The 23,847-nt window shown below is 40.6% G+C and overlaps 2 protein-coding genes across 5 annotated transcripts in view; both read left to right on the top strand.

Moving 5' to 3' along the window:
- The window catches only part of ESF1 (ESF1 nucleolar pre-rRNA processing protein homolog), a 31,876-nt gene extending 21,116 nt beyond the window's left edge, over positions 1 to 10,760 (top strand). For all 3 annotated transcript variants that reach the window (XM_063327844.1, XM_063327845.1, XM_063327843.1), the window contains exons 10-14: positions 1,997 to 2,118; positions 3,489 to 3,579; positions 8,784 to 8,851; positions 9,093 to 9,239; positions 9,834 to 10,760. In XM_063327844.1, the coding sequence (XP_063183914.1) occupies positions 1,997 to 2,118; positions 3,489 to 3,579; positions 8,784 to 8,851; positions 9,093 to 9,239; positions 9,834 to 10,133 (728 nt within the window). In that variant the 3' untranslated portion in view covers positions 10,134 to 10,760. The remainder of the gene's footprint in view (positions 1 to 1,996; positions 2,119 to 3,488; positions 3,580 to 8,783; positions 8,852 to 9,092; positions 9,240 to 9,833) is intronic.
- A 10,689-nt stretch (positions 10,761 to 21,449) lies between these two features.
- Positions 21,450 to 23,847, top strand: part of TASP1 (taspase 1) — an 85,459-nt gene continuing 83,061 nt past the window's right edge. The window contains exons 1-2 of one of the 2 annotated variants that reach the window (XM_063327835.1): positions 21,509 to 21,530; positions 22,210 to 22,316. The gene's annotated coding sequence lies outside the window, so the exon portion shown is untranslated. Of the gene's footprint in view, positions 21,531 to 22,209; positions 22,317 to 23,847 lie in introns of both variants that reach the window. The other variant, XM_063327836.1, reaches the window with a different exon arrangement.

Here is a 23,847-nt window from a genome sequence, read left to right as displayed (position 1 = left end):
TGCAAAAAGCATTCCTGGAGTGTGTGGAATTTTTCACCAAAAAATGAAGATTGCTTTTAAATTTGGTGCATATTCTGGATTTAAGTACTCTAGAGGTAAAATGGAGATGCTCCAGTTATTTACTGGATTCTTTTTTTAAAGTGATGGTTCTGCAGCCCTGAGTACTGTAACGATATGCGTTATAGAAAACTCCATTCTGTTTCTAGAGTAGGCTTCAATTATGTTTGGTCGTTTTGCTGTGCATTATTATGTTCCGTAACTTAGCTATCTATTGAACAGTAACACAAAATATCGACTAGCTACGTGTTCGTGATCAAATGGTTAAGATCCTCTGGAAAAGGTATAATGTGATGATGTGATGAGAAGCTATCAGAATGTATATTTACATAAATTAAAGATTAGGACATACTTGTGCATGCAGCTTCAAGTGCTAGGCTTTGAAACAGCAGCAGTCTGTGCTAAATTATGGAATTTAATGTAAAACGAATTAACACATCCAAACTTGCAGTCCAATTCTGTTATGCTAGAATTATTTGGAGCCAGGTATGTTGCACTCCTTTGGGGTATACTTTTCTAGGACCCTCGGAAAACTGTCATACTCTGAAAGTAAGAGGAAAATTCCTTCAACAGAGCATTTAGCTCCCTTTCCCAAGTGCTGACAGGTCAGGAAACACAAACTTGAGAACTTGAGGGCTTCTCTTACACCATACCCGTACCAAAAAGATACAGAAGGGGTGCAGATCTGAGTTACTTTTCTCCTTTGTCAGTTCATACAGCTGCTAAATACAAAAATTACTTTTGATAACTTGGTGTGGCTAACCAAATATGAGGATGGTTTATTTCTCTTGCTGCTTTTTTTTTTTTTTTATCTTGAGTTATTACAATTTGCACTGGTAATCAGTGATAACAGAAAACATTCCTTCAAATATTTTTTGTTTCTTTGAGAGGCTGATCTGTTTCAAGCAGTCTATGCTCTTAATTTCTCCTTCTTTTTAACAAATACTTTTGAAAAAAAAAAACAAGCTATTTACCTCAAGCACTGAATCTGAATCTTGGTTTACTGTTGTACTGGGTGTGTACTGTTTTTTGATTTAAGATAGTCTTCTGTTGTTAAAGCAGGCTGGTACTAGGTAGCTTTAAAAGGCTAGATGACTTGGAAATTTAACTTAAATCCATGTCATGTTACGACATTAGCATATAATAATTAGCATATAAAATCTTTGAGGTTTTATTTACATTTTTCTGTGCTTTCTAGCAGTGGATTTATTTTAACTTTAAATTTATTCAAATAATAGCTTAGTGTTCTTTTCTACACTGGTCATCAGAGATGCCGCGGCATTGTCTTAGTATGATGACAGAGGCCAGGTTTCAGCAGTGGAGCTGCTATATATAGCAGCTTTATCCTGTGATACAGCAACGACCAGATAATACGTCTGGGTGAATAGAGAGCACCAGTTTAGAGGTTCAGGCCACCTGTGAGATGGGTGATGCTATATTCTGATAGTGATTTAACATTTCAGAATCGTTGTCAAGTCACTTCATCTTTTGTACTTTGTTTTGCCGTGCACCCAAAATGGGAATGACTGGACTGTATTCAAAATGGTTTTATGAATCTTAACTAATTATAGTAAGGTACATAAAATATAAGGGCTCTGTATTTGTCTGTTGTTATTTTTATTGTGTTAATGCCTTAAAAAGTGCACAGACTGGAGAAGAGACCTTTCTGAGGAATAGCAAGAGCGCTGGGAGTCGGATATTGCGTGAGCAAGCTCTTCTGACTCCTGTACAGTTTATTACTGAAGAAATATTTTATTTGGAAAAACACATACTGTAAACTGATCTTATTTTTCAAGATGTTGTTTTAAACAATATTTACATTGTTTTCACAGCCTTATTAAAGAAAAGCTAGATGATTCCTTTACAAAGGAGAAAGCAGTTGATTTTAAAAAAAGTTCAGATTCATGTAACTTCTTTAACTTACTATTTTTTATTCTAGGCCTCAAAGAAACTGCTGAAGAAATGGTCAAAAGCAGGTTGGAAGGAAAGGATAACCTAACTCCATGGCAAAAATATCTAGAGAAGAGGAAAGAAAAAAGAATGCTTAAAAAAAAGAGAAAGGTAATGTTTGCATTGGCCACTTGGGGGGGAGTTGTTGTTTGTTTGTTTTCTTAGGTTGCTGTTATTGTTTGTTTTGGATAAACTGAATTAAAAAAAAAATTGTATAGCTTCCAGTGCTATTTTAAGGTTTGAACGTGCGGTGGTCACTCACGTGGAAAGACCGAGAGTGCCTCAACTAACTTACAGAGCAAAAGGATATTCTGATCATACAGAATATGCTTACAGAAAATTTTGTTTATCTACTTGTGTTGCTTTGAAAATAAACAAGTCATAATAAGGGTTGTTTTTTAATTTATATTTTTTGAATGCATTAGGAAGGGTCTTTTGCTACAGTATGCATACCAGTTCAAAGTAATGGTCATGAACAATGTAGACTTCGGGAATTTTCAGCCTAAGATAATACAGACTTATTTCACAAAGCTGCAACAGTGAAGAATTACTAGCCATGAAGAGCTATTCAAATTTCAAATTGCAAGAGCAAATTTGGTAAATAGTTCTGTGTATGAATAACAAAATGGTCCTATAGTAATATGAAAATTTCTGTAGCTTCATCTTTCCACGGGCAGAAAGTAATTCTGAAGTAACTGACTCCTGTGGCAGTAATGTGCAGAAATAGGCAGATAAATTAAATGTTTGTGCATACGCTGGGAAAAAAGCATGTGGCGCACAAAGTTTGGCTTCCCGAAATTCTTAAATCACTCTGAATATAATTCATGTTGTGGAATAATGTTTTTAAGAATAATCTCTACAACTTGCGTTGCGCTGTGCGTTCCAGTTAGTTTTAACTGGCATTTGATGAGTAACTTCTGAAATTTTACGGAAGATGAGTGTTTTGAGTAGAGGAAGTAGCACTGTTAGGTAGTAGAGCAACTTTTGCTGGCATAATATTCTTCTTCAGTCTGATAAATTAAGTCAAGGGGCAAGGTGTATTAGATTACTTCAGTAATCAGATTTGTTCTTTCAAATCTGAACTCAGTCGTTTTGAATTTCAGAGCACAAAATGAAGCTCCTTGCTCAAGTTTTTCCCCAAGTAGAGTTTTTGTGGAACATAAAGTCAGGACATATCAATGCTGCGATCCTGTCATTTGTTGGTATGGCTAGCTAATGCATCACAGTTTATGGGTACATATAATAAAGATTCTTGAAATACGTAAATAGCCCTTCTTCAGGTACACAAAAAGCTTTCAATCCATGAGACAGATTTTAAATTGTTGATTTGTCTTTACTAGCAGTTTTTAGCATATTTGAGTTTTATGATGTTCAGCATATCATATTTCAGTTTTCATGTTCATAGAAGGAACATCTAATTCCAGTGAAACTTTAGTGGTTGTTTATATGTTGATTGAAATAATGTTTGTGCTTTGTTACAGGCTACTGCTGAGAGAGAACTGAGTGAAGATGAACTTCCATCTGATGTTGATCTCAATGACCCATATTTTGCTGAAGAATTTGAGAAAACAGGTAGGTCAAGAGGGGTGACTTGTGGAATAAATCTGCCCTTTAAGTAACAAGCGTTAGAAACAAAGTTGAGGTAGAGTAAATGCAGGGATAGCATGTTCAGAATGAAATAAAGTAGGTGTCATTTGCCTAAAATTGCAGGTGCTGTTCTTGTAAAATGATGCATATTGTGATACGTGGAATGGCAGGAATATTTTTCTCTTAGCTTTCACCAGAGACCGTTATTTAGCCAGTTTCTGGGGATGGCTGTTAGAAACAAGCTGACCATCTGCTCCCCTAAATATTCCAGAGGAAAGAACTTCATTGCTTTCAAAGCCTGTTTCCTTTTATATAGGAGAGCCCAATATGTATGGGTCCCTTTGAAGTTTGGGTCAATTACATAAATGTCAAATGTTTTTGCATCATAAACAAAGTTGTCTTTCAGAAGAAATCAATTTTTTTTTTCTCCTGGTCTGATATACATTTTTACTAGTGTACTCTGGCTGCCTAGAAACCCAAGTTGTGAAATGTAATATTTTAGGAAATAACTTATGTCTAGTTTAGATTTTTAGGATACCTTTTACAAGCTTTTTAGTCTGATGGTTAAGTTAGCTTTTGCTGTGGTAACAGCAAATTGATTTTGAGTATGGTTTCGCTGGTTAAAATTTTAAGGTGGGGTAATCAGCAAGGGTGAGTTCCTGGCTTTCCGTGCTTTTGGGAGCTGAAACCTAAGGGTGGCTCATACTATTGTACATTAAAAGAAAAAAAAAAAAAAGAAGGGGGGGGGGGAAATAAGAGAACAACAACAAACAAGAAGATAGCAATAGGTTTACAAATATTGCCAGTCTGTTGTTCTGATTGGATTTTTTTTTTTTGAGTATAGCAGTGTAGATTCAAGTTCCATTTAAAATGAGTAAATTAATTTTATTTTGGTACTGGCCAGCATAGGCTTCTGTCCTGATTGCTTGAAGTTTATAATAGGAGAAAGTAAATAATTAAAAAACAAATCCTGGACGACTTTGTGTCTTAATGTAACAGTAGGATGAGTCCTATCTGTTTTATAAAAAATACCACAGTTTAAGGTGTCATGCAATGCTGTTTCCTCCCATGCTTTCCTGGTGAGTGGTGTATAGGTTATTTCAGAACTCATTGTAAAGATGCCATCCCTTCCATCCCTTTTTTAAAAATTTTTCTTTAATGGCAAGCTTATGTAGATATTCTCATACTAACGTTTAATGTTTCAATGTTCTATGTGAAATCTCTGGAAAAAATGTTTTCTTCTGCACAATGTAAGGAGTTCTTTGTGTGACGGAGGGGCTCAGCAGAGAAGGGTCGTATCTGCAGGTTCTTAAGCCTTCTCCATAATACAGAGAATAGAGTTTTAGCTTTCGTTGGAGTCTTTGAGGATAGTAAAATAGACATAAAGGTTAAGAAAGCGAAGCTTTTGTCTGCAAGATTACTGATAATTTACTGAGAAACAGGAGAAAAACAGAATGTGGCCAGCCCTGGAGAAGTTTTAAAGGGAGAGCACAGTGGTTGGCTGCAAGCCAGCTGACATTTTAACGATGATTACACAGCACAACTTTGTCTGGCTTTCTCTGAGTTTACCCAGGACAGCCTCTGTCTCATCGCCGGGGTCGCTTTTCAGCGCAGCTGATTTACCCAGTTGGGGACAGTGGGTTACAATCTTCTTGGAACTAGGCTGTAGCTCTGCCAACGTTGTATTTAGTGTACAGGCAGCAATCACTTAATGATCATCGTTTTTCATAAGCCTTCCACAATTCCCCTGAAAGATTGAAATTTCTCCCTTGAACTGGCTGTCAGATGATCTTTGGTTATGCTGAAAAAGCATGTGACAGAGTATGTTTGCAGACTCAGGTGGGCTGGCCGGGGCAGAAACTGAGGATACAGCAGTGCTGTTAGGTGGTGTATTTGCTCCTCTGCTGGGTTCAAGACCTGTACACGTTACAGTCCACAAATGTATCTGTCAGTTTTTGACAAGCTGAGGCAGTTGAAGGGAAGCAAGACTATTAGGAGCTGTTACGAAAAGGGCCTGACAAATTTGAGTGCTGCGGCAGGAAGACTGGAAGTTACAAGAAGCCTGCTTAAGCATGTATTCATCAGGTTTGTCTTTTTTTCCTGAAAACCGTTTGTAAAACCAGCTGTGATTCTCACAGTGTGGGTACCTCATCTTGGGAGAGGAAAGGCAGAGCAAATTCTTTGTGCCTGCTGTACCCAAAGAGTGTCAGTGCAGGTGTGTGCAAATTAGCGTTCCTGAAAGTCATGACGGTGCTTGCTTTGCGCAAAGCTTTCACACGCACATAATCCCTACGTGGTTTCTCATTAGTACCACAGGCTAAAATGTAAAATGCTGCATATGTCTGAGCTGTGGTGTTGCATTTCAGAAGCTTGATTCTAGTTTGATGTTGTCAAGAAAAAAAGAAAAAATCGCTCGTCACTTTCAGTTTATGTTGTTTCAGAAAAGTGTTGTAAATGTCTAGTTTGGCTTGGCCAATTTCAGTCTTACTGCATCTGTTGCTGTGGGGTCTCAGAAAAAGTTCATGTAGGACAGAATGACCTTTGTAGCTTAAACTGTTGGAAGATTAATAGCTGAATAGTGTAATTGCTTATTAACAAGAGAGCAATAGCCTGCTTTTGGAGATCACTGAATAGTTCCAGAACACTTCAGACTATTAAACATAGTTTCTATCGACCCTTCTTTGAGGAAAAGGGCTACATGTCATTACACATTATTACAAATTCCATAGGTGCCAAGCCATTTAGATGTTTTCTCATGATCTAATTTATAATATATGTAGAAATCGATGGGTTTTTTAATGCTAGAAAAGTAGCAGTATGACTGTGGGGATGTAAGAGGTTAACAGCAAAATCTGAGTATAGTTGTAGAACCTGTACTACTTGGAAGATAAAGGTCTCAGCTGTATTACTGATTTATTTACCGTGCGTCTTCACAAAGCTTTTGAGATGGACTTTCAAGCTTCTGAGTAAGACAGATGAGAGGTCTTGTGGAAGGAGTTTTTGGGTTGGGGTCGGTCTCTGGGGTCACAAAATGATGATTATCCTTTTACTGTTGGCATTGGAAAGTTGGCGATGTGCAAAATTAATGTTGCAAACTAAATTCTTGAGCTGAGAAAGAGCCAAAGGGCAGCTTGAGGGGGGGGCTTGCAGCAGAGATCAGAAGCTTTTCTCACTGGCTGGTGGCATCTATCAGTTCTAGATAGCATTGGAGATGACTATCTGCTGCTGTAGGGTGGACCAAATCTGATTAAAAGATGGCAGTGGGGATTAGGTGGTAGGTAAAATCTGAGGGTTTGGAATCAGTTGGAGAGGACTCTTACCATAGGTTTTACATTCACACGTGTGCAAAAGGTGAGGGTGGGCTTCCAGAATGTATGTGGGGAGAGGGACGAAGTCAGGAGAAAGAGAATATTACCTATTTGTGAGTTTTGAAACCAAATTATTTTCAGCATGATGCAAAGTGTTTAGTGCTCAGAGTGCTTTCGGGTACTAAGCTGGTTTTTTATTAGCTGCATAGGGTCATAGTGAGAAATAAACAGTTTTATACTAGTGCCTGGTTCACCCCCATCTGCAGCAACAGAGGTCTCTGAAGGCATGAATATAAGCTATCTTTATTTCTATAACTCTACATATAGTGAAAGACAAGGGAAGATGACTCAGGCCCTGGTTTGCATGGGTGGAAAGTCTAAGAGATTTACTGATTTAACTTTGAGAATAATTGTCTTCATATCTCTGTGCCCGGTTTCCTTTTCTGTAGCTTAGCCAGTTCTGTGAAGATACAAAAGATTTCACAGTTGTTGAAGCCTTACAGAAGACATTTATTTCTCCCTTCAACACGTTAACATAAATTACGTAGGTTAGGTAACAATATTATATCTGAATCTGATTTTCCTGCACATTTTCTGGAACTACTAAATCAACAATTTAGTCCTTGAGCTGGTGACGTTGCACGTCTGCATAGTTTATTTTTTGGTGGTGGTGGTTTCTTTCTTCTAGAAATCCATTTCCAGCTTGGAATCCATTTAGAAATAGTCAAGGGAGGAAAAATTGTTCTTCAAGAAATGTGTCCTGTTCCAGAGTATACTTAGTGATATAACTTGACATTTTTCTGGCATGTTTGTATTTCTAGTCTGACTCCAAATCTGGCTTAACAAAATGGAGCCAAATATCTTCCTTAAGAGTACCCCCAGTGGACTGTAATAAATTGCCTGGGAATGTAATTCCAAGCCCAAAGGTCAGAGTATGTGGTTCAGGTCAGGAAACCTTCTGCTTTCCTGCTCCTTCTTGATCGAGGTCTACAGGCATTCCAAAGAGAATAACTTCATTTTGTAGGATTTATAAATGGGTCTGTTTTCATTAAAGTTTATGTGACTAATGTTTTATGCTGTTACTGTTCATTATGTCTCTCTAATCAGCACCGTGTATCTCAAGTAAATTCTAAGAGAGTAAGAGAGTAAGAAAGCTTCTTCAGAAGAACATTTAATTCATTCTGAACCCTGCCAATCATATTTTCATTCCTGTGATTCTGTTCAGGTCTTTTTTTGCGAGGGTTTTTTGCGCTGGCATGGCTAACACCACAATATGGTCTTTTAGCCTTGCATATAGTTTTTAAAAAGTGTTTGTTTTTTGGTTTTGGTTGGGTTTTTTTTGTATTTGTTTGACTGATGTACTCATTCAGCTGGCAGACTTGTATTCTGGATACGGAGGAGAGATGCGCATTTGCTTTTTATTCTAAGTATTTACTACAGTGCCTACTTAAACAGAAAGAATTTGAGAATTGCAGGGCACTTCAATTACATTTATGACTATATAAACTAATTTCTCTTTAAAACACCCTGGGAGAGGAGTAATGTCATATGTTTGCCTGCACTGTTGTGATACTTCTCTCTACTGCTCTACGAAAAATACAGCAAAACCATTTTTTTTTCTAACTGTTCTTTTTTGTTGGCTTGTTTATGCCATTTGAATATTGCTGCCTCCTTAAGTTAAACAAATATTCAGCGGATTTTTATTGATTTAATTCTACCTGGGCTTTTTCTTGATTTTTTTTCAACCTTTTTCCACATCTGACATTTAAGTATTGATTACAAGAAAATGAGATGCGTTTAAGAGGTTCTGTTCATAGGTAGAGATGATGCTCTCGTGCATAAGCTTGAATAAATGTGTGCATATCCTATATTTGCACTTAGGTTTAAAGAAGAAGCCAGAATCGGTTGAAAGTGCCTCAGAAGATGAAGATGAAGTTGAAAAACAGAAGGTAAAGTGGTTTAAAATGTTAAGAACTACAGATGTTGCATTGCTTGCATTCTGCAAATATTTATGTTAGGTGTTTGTGAGTGGAACCATTAAATTCCGTAGGACAGCAATAGAAGAACTACAGCCCTATTTCAACTCATGTATATGTATGTAGAATCATACAGACTTTATTAATAGGTTGTTATATTTTTCATAGAAAACTTAATTTCATTGTGTACGTGGACCTTCTTATTTTGCAACAGGCTGAGATGGCCCTGCTTATGATGGATGATGAGGATGATGCCAGAAAACATTTTAATTATAAGAAGATTGTAGAACAACAGAATTTGAGCAAGAGGAAAAAGAAACTCTTGATGAAAAAGAAAGAATTACTAGAAGATGACTTCCAGGTAATGGTATACTCTTGATTTTGAGGCTCAGCGAGAACCCTTAGTAATATCAGTTATTTTCAGGACAAATTTGGTGGCCTCATATGGTTCTCCTGATTTGGTGGCCTCATATGGTTCTTGTATCTGAAGGAGAAAACCTAAATCTACCTTTTTAGGGAGGTACGGGCTGCTTTCAAAAAGCAAGAAATGTTCTCGTACAAGGTTGTAGGGGGACAAACTCAAGCTCTGTTTAAGATAACAAGACAACTATTTATGCAAGACCTTGTACAACTCATAGCCTAAAATACTCATTCCTGTGTGTGTTCTGGTTCTTACCCACTGCTGCTTTCATCTTGGTCAGTTCTCAACAACAAACCTTTCCTTGGTCTGCCGATAGAGGAATATACAGGATTTGTACAAGCATTCACTTGTCTGTTTAACCAATAGTATCTTCTGGCTCTCTGCTTCGCGCTCACTGGGATTTTGTGACTGGAGCAGTTCCAGGAATGCTGAATGATCTCCTGACTCCTTAAGCAACTTATATTTTATTGTGTATAAAAGTTTTGCTGTCGTGGGTAAAGGTTACCTAAATAAATACTCCCTTTCTGCCTTCAGGTAAATGTTGCCGATTCAAGATTCCAAGCCATGTTTACTTCTCCCCTGTTTAATTTGGATCCTTCAGATCCAAATTTCAAGAAGACAAAAGCAGTAGAAAAGATCTTGGAAGAGAAGGCTCGCCGAAGAGAAGAAAAAGAGCAAGATCTTAAGGCGGCAAGCAAGGGGACAGAGAACAAGATGGCAAAGAAAGGAGAGCTTGCAAGGAAAACCATAGATCCTGCCTTGTCAATGCTAATAAAATCTGTCAAAAATAAAACTGAAGAGTTTCAGGCAAGGAAAAAGCAGAAATTCAAATAACTGAACTTTGTTTTTACTCAGACTTTACTTTAGTCTTAGTTCTTCTAACTCGTGACACCTATGAAAGTTCTGATGCCTGTCCACCTAATGCTTCCTGAAAAGGCACCTGACTGGGGGGGTGAGTTTTGAAGTAACTAGAGTAATAATTACTCTTTCCTTCCGCCACAACAAATACTGTTTTGTACTATAATTGAAAAACTACACCTTGAAAACACGTAAGGAAGGAATTGATGGCTTTGGGGCCGTTTGTTACCTCTTATGGATAATGCAAGTGCTGAAGATGGCTACAAAAAGTAGTCATAATTATGGTTGTATTTGTAAGTAAGAACACTTCTGCAGAGGTGTAGAGCTGAGACTAAGCAGTCTTAATGTTTTTAATTCCACAGAAGTCTGTAAAACGTATCTCTCTTGATAAGGAAGATAATAATATAACTAAAAATTGAAGAAATTTTGTATACAGGTTTTTTGTGTATTTTTAAAAGACTTTATGTGTGCTTCATTAATTTCTCGTTTAAATACTTGAAGACTTCTGGATGATATTAGATCTAATTAATGAAAAAAAATGTCATTTAGAAGTGTTTCATTAATATATAATGGAAATAAATGGTTTAAATTGGCCCAAAAGAATTTTGGGGGCTTAGCTGTGTTTTCTTCTTCTGCGCCTAAATGAAACTGTCAAAATTAAACTTTCTCCTGTCAATATTGTATTCCCATTAACACAGTTCCACTTGTACAAAGTCTTCCAGCATTGCCAGTGTTTAAAAAACAAAAAGTCAAAGGTGGATCTAGGTGATACAATTTTAGAAACTGTTTTTTGTTTGGCCATGTTCGTATCGGTGTCGGTGGTGAAAGTATCAACAGTGCAGGGAAAAGGCAGTAGGCAGACAATGATCATTCTTCCCTGGAGTGTGGGAATTGATTTGTCTAAGGTTTGGGGTTTTTTGGCTTTTGGTTTGTGGTTTATGGTTTGGTTGGGGTTCTTTGGGTTTGTTGGGTTTTTTTAAGTGTTCGCTATGTTAGCTGTAATGGAAATATAACATTGTATCAAAAAAGAACAAAAATATTAGAAACAAGGAGCTGAAGGTAATCTGAAAGTGTGAAGAAGCATCATTAATTTTTAAGACATTCTACTCATTTAAACAAAGGATTATATTAAAAGAGGTAGAAACTAGGTAACCAAGGTAGTGTTTATATGAAGTAAATATATGTCAATAGGTAAAGGAGAGGAGTGAGATTTAGCTCGTGAGAGGCTGTACATCTAATGGCCGTAACGGGCAAAGTAATTCAGGGGCACAATCTAGACATACGGATGGAGATGGGTTTTGCAGGAGTGCTTTGCAATCGTGTGCCTGAAGAACACTTGCAGACCTTGAACATTTTACATGTAACTGCTCTTCATGACCATTTGAACATCCTCAGATTCATTTTCAAGAAGCTAACAGAAAAAGTTGAGATATTACGGTGTCTTTCATACATAACTTTGATCCAGCTTTTTTGGCTGTTTTGCCTTTCAAGCGAAGCGGCAGAACCCATCAGACCCATTTTGTAGTTTGAACTGACCGACTGTGACGGAGAACGAGGAGAATTTGTCCCACTGAAAGCGGTGGGAAACTTCTGAAGATGGGCGTACAGTGGGGAACGGCATAATAATATTTACAATATAACATATTACAATAATAATATTTACAAAGAAAGAAAGATGCTTTGGGAAACAGAGTTGTTCCCCAAGGGAAGTGTCCCTGCATCAAACAGGAGAGCTGGTGGTTACTACTTAAAATGTTAAGCGTCATACAAAAGTGATAGAAGTGTACACATGCGCATCTGATACAGCCGGTGGATAAGGAGACGAGCTTCTCCCATAATGAAAGATCATATTAATTTTGTAATAAAATTGTCAGCATAGAAAACTTAAGTAGTTGTCTGTAATCCAGTTTCTTAAGACTGGCACATACAACTTCCAGGCACAAAGTAGTGACACCAAGCTGAAAGGGTATAATTTAGACGTACCGTGTAGTTGTACAGGTTTTTTTCTAAGTGTGATTCATTGTATGGCTTATACATTGTAGGCTTATGAATGGCACTAGGGAGTGTAGCTTGAACTGAATGAGGTTTAGAGATCGGATATACTAATGTTAGCGAGGACAGAAAGGCAAGTGTTTATTTATAAAGCGCGTGGAAAATTGGACAGCTGAGAACAAAAGCAAAAGGTCTGAACAGAAACATAAGTCAAATGAGGGATCGCCCTTGCCCGGTGTCTGCTCTCTGACAGCAGCCAGTAACAGGAGATAATAACGGTGCACTTGCACGATTGCACCTTGTCAATGGGGAAGTGGGGGAGTTCATAATCGGTTTAACTGTTTCTTTCAGAAATACAACTTTGGTAGGAATAATTGTTGTAGGTACTTCGTAACAGCACCCTTTTATAGCTGTAGGAACAACAGCGAGTTTCATTCTGTGTTGGTGCGCTTACAAGTTCTGGTTTAACGCTGGGTCCGCAGGCGGTCTCCCTTAACTTTAATAATTTGTAGGGAAAAGCAAATTTGGTGAGGGATAAGGGCAACGCGCTGCAGTGTCTCTTGAATCCTCTAACCCTGGCAAGTTCTACCAAATACCGCTGTTGCGGTGCGTTTGATGTGTGTGCTCTTACAAAGGAGCATCCCTTGTTTGTGCGCTAGCAGTGGGCATGGCCTGCTGAGTTTGAGTGCCTGGCAGTAGTTGAGTAGAGTCACTCAAATGATGGGTGCTTTTGTCTTTGGCTCAGTGCTTTTATAACTTTATTGCTAGAAAGCAACGCGTGGCATTGGTGAATGTCTGCTCTTCCAGAACACCCAGATGTGCTGGATGACTCGCTGGTACAAAACTCTCCAACAGAACTTCTCTACCTCTGCAATGCATCTGTCCTTTACGGTGACTTTGCTGGAGGACTAATTTGAAAAAAAAAAATAAAGGGTTATGAAATTAAAAAGTCATAAATAGCGACAGCTTCTTTTTGAAATTAGATGGTGTCAGTTACGTTGTGTCTCTCCTTCGCATACATGTGCTGGCTACCTTCTTCCAGTTAGGAAGCCAAGTGTGTACGTGGAAGTCGTAGCAAGACAAAATGCACAAAAATATGAAGGTAGACTTGAGAGTGATTTTTAACTATTGGTTGCAAAAAATTTCACTGCGTGATAATGTATATTTGGGTGTCATGTAAATGCTTAATGGATGGCAATTTTATCTAATCAGATGTTCTTTTCTTTGTTGTTCTCAAGTTGCTGAGTCCTGAGGGGCATCTTGGTTGGGAAGAACTGTAGGGTCTGTCCCAGCATGCATCTTAGATGGGAAATTTTTGGTCTGTTTATAAAATTATTAGGTCTAAATCATCTCCCACCCCACAGCGCCCCATTTTTTTAAATCAGGTTATTAATTACTAATTGCTAATGGCTCAAAGCCCCATCATCCAATCTCCGTGATTCCAGCATAATGCTAACAAAATCTGAAGGGATTCCTTTCTGTGTTTTCAGCAGAAGCACATCCGAGAAGCCTGGTAAGAAGTGGTCACGTCTCATCTCGAATTCCTTGCAATTCATTACCCTTGGTGCAAACAAAACAAAGGATGTTTTTGACCATCTCATCCTTTTAAACGTGAAAATAGCATCTAGAAGTTCTAACCTCTGAACTTTAAAATGTGATTTTATTTTTCCCTTTCACTAAATGTCATGCAACCAGCAAAAGTGACGGCAATTAAGTAAAATAACACATTAAAAAACAGGACTGTTAAAAGTGAGACAGAACTAATTTTTCTAGCAACCTACGGAGGTCTGGTATAAAGTGGTTTGTCTCCAAGTTGGCAGCCATCAGAGCTCATGCTCGAGTGTAAGCCAGACGTTTAAAGATCTAATATTACAAGTGGAAATCACAAGAGGGTTTGATTTATTTAAAAATCGAGAAAGATCAGACAACCAGAGATGAAGAGCCACGTATGTTTTCTATTATTCCTTCCTTCTAAAAATTAAATGTATGATTTCCAATTAATAGCAAGTTGGGTTTTTGTTCTTTTCATATTTCAGTAGTGTCCAAAAATAACAGTAAGTTGTGCTTACACAAAAATATGTCACATACGGTTTTTTAGCAAACAACCAACCAAAACACTGTTTAGGTTTTTTTTAAATGAAGTCTTAAAAACTTGAAGTTATATATAATATATATTTAAACTACTAGGGTGATTAGGTTGTTTTGTACTTGTCTTAAATCATGAGTTAAATACCTCAACCTCAGTTTTGTAGCTATGACAAGAACAAGGGGGGTAGTTCTGATGGCACAGGAATTTTCATTATTCTTTACTTCATTGAATACCTTAAAAAAACTGCAGCCTTCTGAATGTAAAAATGTACCTTTTCATGCACAGGCCTGTGTTACTGTATTCCTGTAAAAAAGCAAGACAAGGTGGCAGAAAGGCCTATTGGCCTGTGTATTTTTCTGTGCTTGATGTATGGTGTTATAAATGGGAATATTTTTGTCTGGGCTCTGGATCCAATCTAGATTAATGTCACTTAAGGTCATTATTACTTTATATCCTCCTCATCCCTAGCATATGAGTAATCCCTGCTCAGAACTGTTCCAGCTCTGTATTTCAGCCATGCGAGACTATGCAAGTTTTAAACCAAATTGCTTCGAACCTCCAGTGAGTGCCCTGGCAAACCTCGCTCCTGTCCCATTCTCAAAGAGACACCCGATCCAAAGGCTGGTTGCCACGTTTTCATGGGCAAATTGCTCTTGGACTGCATCCCACGCGCTCCTTGGCGCTGCACGGGTCCCTTGGCGTCGCACTGAAATCCTGCCCAATGCACTTAGACCTTTCTCTCTTCATATTTCTGGGGCAAGGAAGGAGGGAAAGGACTACTGAGGCAGACTGGGGTTGTATCAACTTCCGACAGCGTGAGTCAAAGATTGGCAATGTAAGTCTGAACCAGAACAGAAAAACTGCCCTTTGCAGCCTGCAACGTGTGTGGCTGAACTGTGGCTCAGATGGGTTGGCAGTTTCTACATGGAAAATATAAGTCTTAACAGAAGTGGTTACCAAAAGGACTAAGAATAGCGAAGTGACTGTTTTAGGATGGCTGTGATTTCTACAGGTGATTAAGAGTTAAAACCACTTCTGTGGAGCGCAAAACCCATAAGCGTTAGCTTCTTCCTGTCCTCATTCCCCCATCTGCTTTTCCCCTTAGGTTAATGCCCAGGCAACCAAAGAGGGAGTGGGTGCGTGAGCTCTCCCCAGAATGGATGCCCTGGGCTTGAGCAGGATTTTGGGGCAGGACAGGACACCCTGAGCCACTGGTCCTTTTTCTTAAAGACTTCTGCAAAAGGACCGAGCAGCACCAGCACAGAGAGAGCCTGAGAAGATATGCGGTGATGAATGACGCCTCTGGTTTTGACCTGAAGGGCCTCCCGACAGCCGGAGGTGGGACAGAAGGTTAGTAATTCCCAAATCAGCTGCAAGTGATGCTGGTTTTTTTTTCGCATGTTTCTCATTTGGTGAATTTTAGAGCTCTGTGTGAGGAAACTAAATACAAATGCCTAGGAACCAAAATCGTATCAGAGAGAAAGTCAAGCATGGTAGATGTGAAATCAGCTCTGGCATTTGTTTCAGCTACATAAATGGATGCTTTTCTATGAGCTGTGCTCTGATGGGAAAATGCCATGAAGGGAAGCAGTCTTCATTATTCTATATTTTGGTGTCCAAGCTCTTGACTTTGCAAAATACCTGTTTTGTTAGCAGGTTTTGAATTTTAATTTATTCTAATGGCTCCCAACCATTATGCTTCATAGAAGCCCATCTGCCTCACGTTTGGATCATCATCACCTCAATCCAGAAGATCGGACTGACCTCTTCAATGCATGTCCCAACTGGGGTGAACAGTAGAGTGCTGCGTGTCGCCCTTACCGAGTCAAAGGGATGCCGCGCGAGATGACAGCTACAGAGCTTCTTGCAACGCTCTTGTATTAGCGTCAAAACAGGTGTAGCAGATCCGTGACACCTAAAAGGAACAGAAATGTATCACTAAATTTAGTTAGCCGGCTTTCTGAAGGGCCCCAAAATTCACATTTGACAGCAAAGCAAGTTGCCTCGGTGAGCAAAGATGCATTTGTTACAGAATGGCTGCCTTACTTTGCTGTAAGTCAAATTTTTGAAAGGTGAAAGGTACAATATACACAAGAGGGGTAACAGTAACGAACTTAAAAGCACACGTTAAAAGAGCTGTAGACTAAAAGTGCAAATTCTATCCTGAAATAAACTTGCACCAATTTTTGTACCGATCTCAACCTCTCCAGAACATGAATTTGCAGATAGAGCTCATGAGCTAGTTGGAGGGATGAGAATGGATTTTTTTTTTTTTTTTCTCCTCATTTTACATCCTGAAGATCAGAACTTCCCCAATAAGAGACTGATTCTGCCGATTATTCTCATACCTTCACAGTGAATTTAAGTATCCTGAACTCTCCTTGTTGCACTTGGATCAGTATCACAGAATTTGGAGAGGAGGCTGTTGCGAAGACTGCCCTACTGAAATTGTATCACACCTTGAGGGCAATAAAACTTTGTCCAACTTTGGTTTGGACTAAATCATTGCCTATGGAGAGCTGCAGAAAGCAACCACGCAGGTCAAACCCCATAAAAATACTGAGATGATAAAACCTGTAGAGAAAATCTAGCCTCAGATTTATTTAGTCACCGGCTTGGCTCGTTTTGCCAAAATATGTACTTTCAAATTGTCATATTTAAATCTGCACCATGCTTTGTGTGGGCGTGAAGAGAAATGACCTCTGACTCTGAAAACCACTATTCTGTGAGTCCTGGCTTCCTGATCTCCCATAGCAGTGGATGGGGAGATGACTATCCTGCTACAATGGCCAGTACGTACCCAGGACGCATATAACTCACTTTCCATCTTTAAGGAATAAAGGCAAAACCTTGCAGGATTTACTGCTAGTGGTTATTTTGGCAATGGCCGGTGAATGCATATTTGAAGTTTCATTTCTCAAAAGTCCTCTGTCTTATGATTTGGCCCCCATCTAGTTACAACTGTGAAAGCTGGCTGAGAAAGGATCGCGATCACATCGAGTTAGAGTTTTTTTGAGATGCGATGGAATGAGCTTTGGAAATAACCGTGTGTGGGTGTTGAGCAGCCGGGAGTACGTGGAATGCTATTTAGACAGGTCCAGGATGCTTGAGTATTTTCCTCATATAAAGTGGCTCATTATCTGGAAAAAACATTATTTTACTGGCTGGAAGTCAAAGAAGGGGCCTCTTCATGTGCAGAGGAAACAACAAGCATGCCTGGAGAAGACTGCAGGCTTATTTATGCTACCTGCAAAGATCTGCCAGTCTTTCAGGGCGATTAATAATGTGTTATCTCAGTGGATTGACTCCAGCCTTTACGATGGCCTTCAGATGCTATTCTCCTTTCGCGTGCAATCATTCGGATAACATTTCTTGTTCCTATTTGTTGGTGCATTCAGCTTCTTTTTCTGTTTACTGCAGACACGAGTTGCAAAGTTCCAAAACTAATCTGGAATGGTCGATGGAGGGCTGTATTTCTATGTGCTTGCCTTGTTTTTTTTTTTCTACGTGGCCACTTCCCGGACATACTCTTTATTAAAACATTAAAGTTGTCTTGAAATTATGGTTTAAGGGTGTCTTCTCATCTGGGTCAAAAGGGATAGGACATGGATATGAGTCTTCCCCTCTTCTACTGCCTTTTCTCAGCACCGCTGTCCTTTAACAGGTCCAAAAGCACGGAAACCTCCCAATCCAAAGGTTCAGCTATTTGTGGCCTGGAATGCCTCCTTTTGTAAAGGAGGGATAAAGTGGATCTCTATTCAAAGCAGCTCTCCTGTTGCTGCACAAAAAAGCTAAAGAATTATTAGAAAGGAGATCTAAACTGTGACGAAAATCCTGCCTTTCTTGTCTTCGACTATTAACTATTCTCCTTCATTGTGCCTGAAGGCTACAGCTTAGCATCTCCAACTTCAAATTATAGTCTACCTTGAAGTGAAGTAGATAAATTACTTTGCTATAGGTTTGAAGAAACCTGTAAAAATCAGCAGTCCTAGCGGGTTGTAACTAGCAGAGGTATCAAATGGTTTCTCCCATTTCTTTGTACTTTGTCCACATCATTGTAACAAACCTGTGTGATACCTGAATGTATGTTGTCAGACACGTGGGCCTGATTTGACAGAACCTCACAGAGGCATGCTGTGTTGCCCAGACTTACTCAAAGAAGCTCCAAAACTTATCCCTGCGAGGAATTTCCTTGGTGGAGGAACCATAGGACATGTATAGGGCATCCACCCTAACCCTGTTTGACAAGAGTTTATACTGCTGAGTCTGAAACGGGAGTTGTGAGGCAGCAGAGAGAGGCTGGACTTCCCCTTGTTCCCCTGAGCTGAGGGAAATGATTTTGCTTGGCGTGATATTAAGCAACTCCCTGAGCTGAACAGCAAACGCGTAGCCCTGGCACACAGCTCCTAACCGAATGTTGCTCATGCCTCCGGAGAAGAACGCTTCTTAAAATCCTGGTCAAAGGAGAAGTTTCCAGCTGCATTGTGTAGGGATGTGCTTGTACCTGCGTGAACGTCTATGGGTCTGCTGGGCTGCAAATGCATTTAAATTTCTTCTTACTGAGCACATGGGGTCACCCCACTCAACATCGGGTCAAAAAAAACCCAACCCCAAAAGTATTCACTCTCGGAGCTTTTCTTTTAGGAAATGAGGGTGTCAGTATTCAAACAATACGAAGTTCCAAGAATTAATTAAGCAGTAGCATCCATGTCTGAATTCTTACCTCAGATTTTATTTAACTAATGGTTTCATTATAGTACAGCAAGTGAGATGAAGCTTCACTGAAGCCTCTGGGCTGGAACAGTCCCTTTTATTCAGAATAAATTAAAGCAGCAGATAAGCTCTTTATCCAATTAGGAAGTAAAACTAGTAGTCTCTGCTTCAAAACACAGACCAAGTGCAAGAAGAAATTTAAGATAATCAACAAGAACTATAACAAAACCAGGCATTAAAACACAGCTGGAAACTTTGTAAAAGGAATAAAGGAAGCCTTTCACTTCAAACTTGTACGCTGATGAATGATTTACAGAATGAGATCACCTTTTTATTGGAGCAGCACCACAAATCTAGAGAATAGCAAGGACCAGAAAATAGGAAAAACCAAGAAATATTTGGCCGGTTTGGAAACTGTCACCGGCAGCAAGGGACAAGTTAAGTAAAAGCATCAAAAAACCAAGTGAAACCAGACATTTGGATTTGAAATCCAGTTTTCCTGGAGAATGGAGTAGGACCAAACATCAAGGATGTTTTTAGCTTCCCCCCAAAAGAAAGAAAAGTTCCGTGATCATGCTGTCCATCCATCAGTCTGTCAGCCTGCCTTCCTAATTTGAACCTGCTGGCCAACTTCAAGGAGATTTGACAGAAGGGTCAAGTCAAAATATGTGTAGCTCAGAGTCAGCCACATGTTGTGCTGCCTCTCTCTTAGCCAACAGACAGGAGAGGTGGACAGAGAAAGGGAGAATGGGGGGCAGAAGGTGTGTAGGACCTTATGCAAGACAGAGGCGAATGCACAAGGTCAAACCGAAGCTGCTTTGGTAGCAACCAACGCTGTGTGTTGAAGAAAGGCTGCAGCCAGAAGGCAACGCTTCCACACAACACCCTCCCTTTCCCCCCAAATCAGACTGTCCTAGCTCAAATGTAACTATTGCCATCTGAGAGGCAAAAGAAAGTACTTTGTGGAGTCTCCTCGGTTCACTTCAGCACCACTATCAAGAATAATGAGGACTTTTTGACAAAAAAATTGGCAGCAGAGCAACTCGCAACTGGGATTTGGACCTCACGTTGAAATCTGTGAAAGGAGGCCAAAGATTTTCTAAGGATTTGTGGAGTTCACATTATTTCCTTATAGTTTTATCCAACAGAAGAGGAAGCACCTGGTAATGTGGAAGACAAAAGCTGATTTCCATAAGCCACAGAGTTCTGTGTGCCAAAAACGTGTGTTGAAAAAGGAGACTTGCATTTGTTCTTGCCATTTTTTTTTGCATCGTTAAAAAAATTTAAAGCTGGTCTTTGAAAACAAAATGTCAATAATACAAAAATTAATGGAAGCACGTTGTTATTCATTGGGGAAAAAAGCCATAAAAGGGGTTTCTGTGATTATAAGGCAGGCCAGGAAGGAGCCTCCTGAATGCCTGGGGAAAATCCTACATAGGATTAGGACACTGGAGATGGAATAAAGTCTGAGGGTGAAAAGGTTAGCTTCCAGATTTTTTGTTTGGTTCTCCACAGTTCAATGCTCAAGTTTCTGTTAAATATACGATATAACTTGTCTACAACATGGTGGCCACAGGCTGAAATGTATTCCCTACAAATGCGAGATCAAATTATATTTGTCTTACGTGGTAATGATGGTAAGAAGCCTAAGTAACCTATTACTAGTTAATATTTGCTTTGAAATGTGTTTTGGCTAGTGAATTAAATCGGTGTCAGAGGAAGTTCTGTAGAAACTTGATTTGTAAAAGTTCCCTTTAAAGATGTAGTTTGGCCAAAGCAGGTGATTTCCTGACACCTGGTTTGCAGGCAATGAGTGATACTGTCCACTGCAGCAGGAACCACTGCAACAGCTACATGCTGTACTCACTTTTAGGGAAAGAAAAATGGAGAAGAGTTGAAATCTGTTTAAACTAGAGGGCTCAGGAGCATCTTTTATATAGAGTATATCCTATTGCTTCTCACGTTGGAGCTTGAGCAAAACACTGGGGAAAGGGGGCCGAAGGCCCAGCACCCCGGGAGAGGGCCGGGAAGCAGCCCGGGTGAGCAGAGCTGCTCCACAGGTAGGTGCGTAGGTCGCCCCCTTCTCCCACCTCACAGCCCCGGGCCCGACTCCCCCCTGCCCGGGCTACGCCATCCTCCCGGGGAAGCCGCGGCCGCCATTTTCCCCCACCCCGCGGAGCAGCCACCGGCCGCTCCATCTCGCAGGCGCCCCCTGAGCGCCCCCCGGCCATCGGAGGAGCCCCCTGAGCCGAACCCGGTCCCCGGCCAGCGGCAGCCGCCTCACAAACGGCAACCACTCACCAAACCCGCCCGGCCTCGGCCCACCCCGCCTGAGGGGACACGCGCCCCGCCCACTCCCCCGCTGAGCCCCGCCCCCCGCCTCCGCGATTGGCTCTCCCGCGGCAGCTGGGAGCGGCATTCGGCTTCCCGCCCGCCAATCGGCCTCACGCCATTTCCGGTCTCTCGGCTGGCCTGGCCCAATGGGAGGGAGGCGGTGGGCGGGACGCCTCATCCTCACCGAGGCAACGGGCGGGCGGGCCGTTCCGGGTGTGCGCGAGGCGGAACCGCGGCGGCGGCGGGTGAGTGCTCGGTGCCTGGTTCCGCCCTGCCCCGCCTCAGCCCGCCGATCCCCGCCTCTCCCCGGCCTGCCCTCTCCCGCCTCCCCGTGCCCGCTTACTCCCCCCACCTCAGGGCTCCGGGATGGGGCGGGGGGGGGGGGGAGGGGGGACGGTAGGGCATAACGGCCGCGCCGCGAGGCGGCCGCGCGGGCTCCCGTGGGTGACGTCACCCCCGCCGCTGGGGCCCCACCCACCTCCCCGGGGGCCGGGGGCGACCCCGGGAGTTGCCATGGCGATGGCGGCCGTTGGCTTCCCTGAGGGGGGCCGGGCAGAGCCTCCTTCAGGCCTCGAACTGTCAAACCCCCAGGGCTCTTAGAACCGAACTCTTCCTGGCGGCCGCCCGGGAGACGGGGGCCTCGGTGTGTCCGCCCCTTCGTCCCGCTGCGGCACTGGTTTCTGTGCAGGGAGCACTGGGCAGAGCTTTGGGCCTCGGGGGCAGCGCTGGGGGGCACCTCCCGGCTGGTAGGGTAGCGTCTATGGCAAGCATGCTGCAAGACCGGGTAACTCTTTCTATCCTGGGTGCGAGGCTCCGATTATTTACGTTTTTCTGAGTGCCCGTGTAGGATTTCAGCACTAGTTTTTCAGTGCAATAAGTGCTTTGGGCTACTGTGGTAAAATCATTACGGTTCATCTTCTGCAGGAGTCGAACTAGAGTATATTCTTCCGTGTAGCTGTACAGATGAACTATGTAATGAGGAAGGATAAGATTGAAAGTGATGAATGCGTGAGAGCCAGGACAGAGAACAGGTAAATCATAGAAGAAGCGAGAAAGGGAAAGGTTGGGTCCAACGGCAGCTTAGCAAGTGGAAGCAGCAGGTTTCTGAGTGAAATTGGAAAGGATTCGTAGAACAGTTTGAGATGGGAGGGGTTTGACAAAATTGAGTTGATGTGAAGGAAGCGTTATGAACTGAGGTAAACTGAGATAGGTTGGCTGTACATTGGCTGGTAAAAATAAACACATCCTCAGACCTAAGTGTATGTAAAGGCCTGAACAGAGTCTTCAGTCTGGAGTTACTCTATGAGTTTAAGTGTCACTTGTATCTTCATTTTCAAAAGCAACTTAACTACTATTGTTATTACTTTCCCGAGCAGCACACTGTTTTTTTCAGTTTCTGCAAGAATATATGTTCCTTATCTGCTCCTCTATCGTCTTACTTAAGTCTTTGTCATGCGTCTTGCTGTAATGACACTCTGTGTGGTAATAAGATTCAGGAAAGCAGAGTTCATAGCAGACAGACTGTGTTTCAGCTTGTGACCTGGAGCTTTCTTAGCTATTATTAGCAAAAAAGAAGTAAAAGTAAAAAGACTTCAATTTTACCTCTGAAGTTTATGCAGGAGATCATTACAGTTAGATGTAGTCCATAAACGCTTTTTCTCTCTGTAGAGTCTGTATGTTGCAGTAGTGTTTCATTTTCTATAAATATATATATTTATAATTATAACGATAATAAGAAGTTAATATTTAATTTTAAAATATAAATCTAAAAACGTATGAAGATACCTGTATATGTTTAGCATTGAAGAAAAAATGAGCGGAAATAAGTAACTTCCTAGAAAGCTGTGCTAATTTTCATTATTGAAAGGATGGTTGCGGTAAACCAGCAAGTTTATTCTGTGCCAGTGCTGAATCTTGCTAAACATCATTTGCATTGTTTTGGTTGTTTAAATAAAGTGGTATTTAATTACTGAAGTAAGCCATATAGCATTTGCAAAATCTGTGGTTTGAATCCTATGTATTAAACATCTCATTTTTTTCACTTCTATTCACTTTCTAGTATTCTTAGGTTACAAGTAGTCCTTTTCGAGGTGGTAGGAGTGACAGACATCATAGTGGAATATCTTAATATGTTACAGAGGTTTTCTCCATTCATGCATTAACACTATATGCGTTTTCTCTTCCTGAATTAATTCAACATGTAGATTATCTCTGGTTTTAATTTTACCTGCTGAACTAGAGAAACAGTATTGTGTCAGGATTAACATGTATTAGGCTGTGGGTAAGGGGAACAGCAAATACACCAAATTTGTTTTCTGACTCCTGAAAAATATGTTGTTCTGTACTTTAACTTGGGAGCTTTTTTGTTTCCTATACTAGAAAACACTGACAATTTTCCCATTAACTTTCTATAAACATTCTATAAACACTTCAGGGTTAAGATCAAAGCCAAATAGGGTTACTAAATTATTTGAGATCAACTTAAGCATGTTATGGTTCACTAATAATCTTGGTAGTGATCCTTACACTTATGTAGGCAAGCTTTCTTTCGTTGCTTTAGGC

Source organism: Chroicocephalus ridibundus, chromosome 3 (genome assembly GCF_963924245.1).
Source record: "Chroicocephalus ridibundus chromosome 3, bChrRid1.1, whole genome shotgun sequence".
NCBI classification, from domain to species: domain Eukaryota; kingdom Metazoa; phylum Chordata; class Aves; order Charadriiformes; family Laridae; genus Chroicocephalus; species Chroicocephalus ridibundus.
Note: the sequence above shows the minus strand (reverse complement) of the source record. Positions and strands in the feature narration are given on the sequence as shown.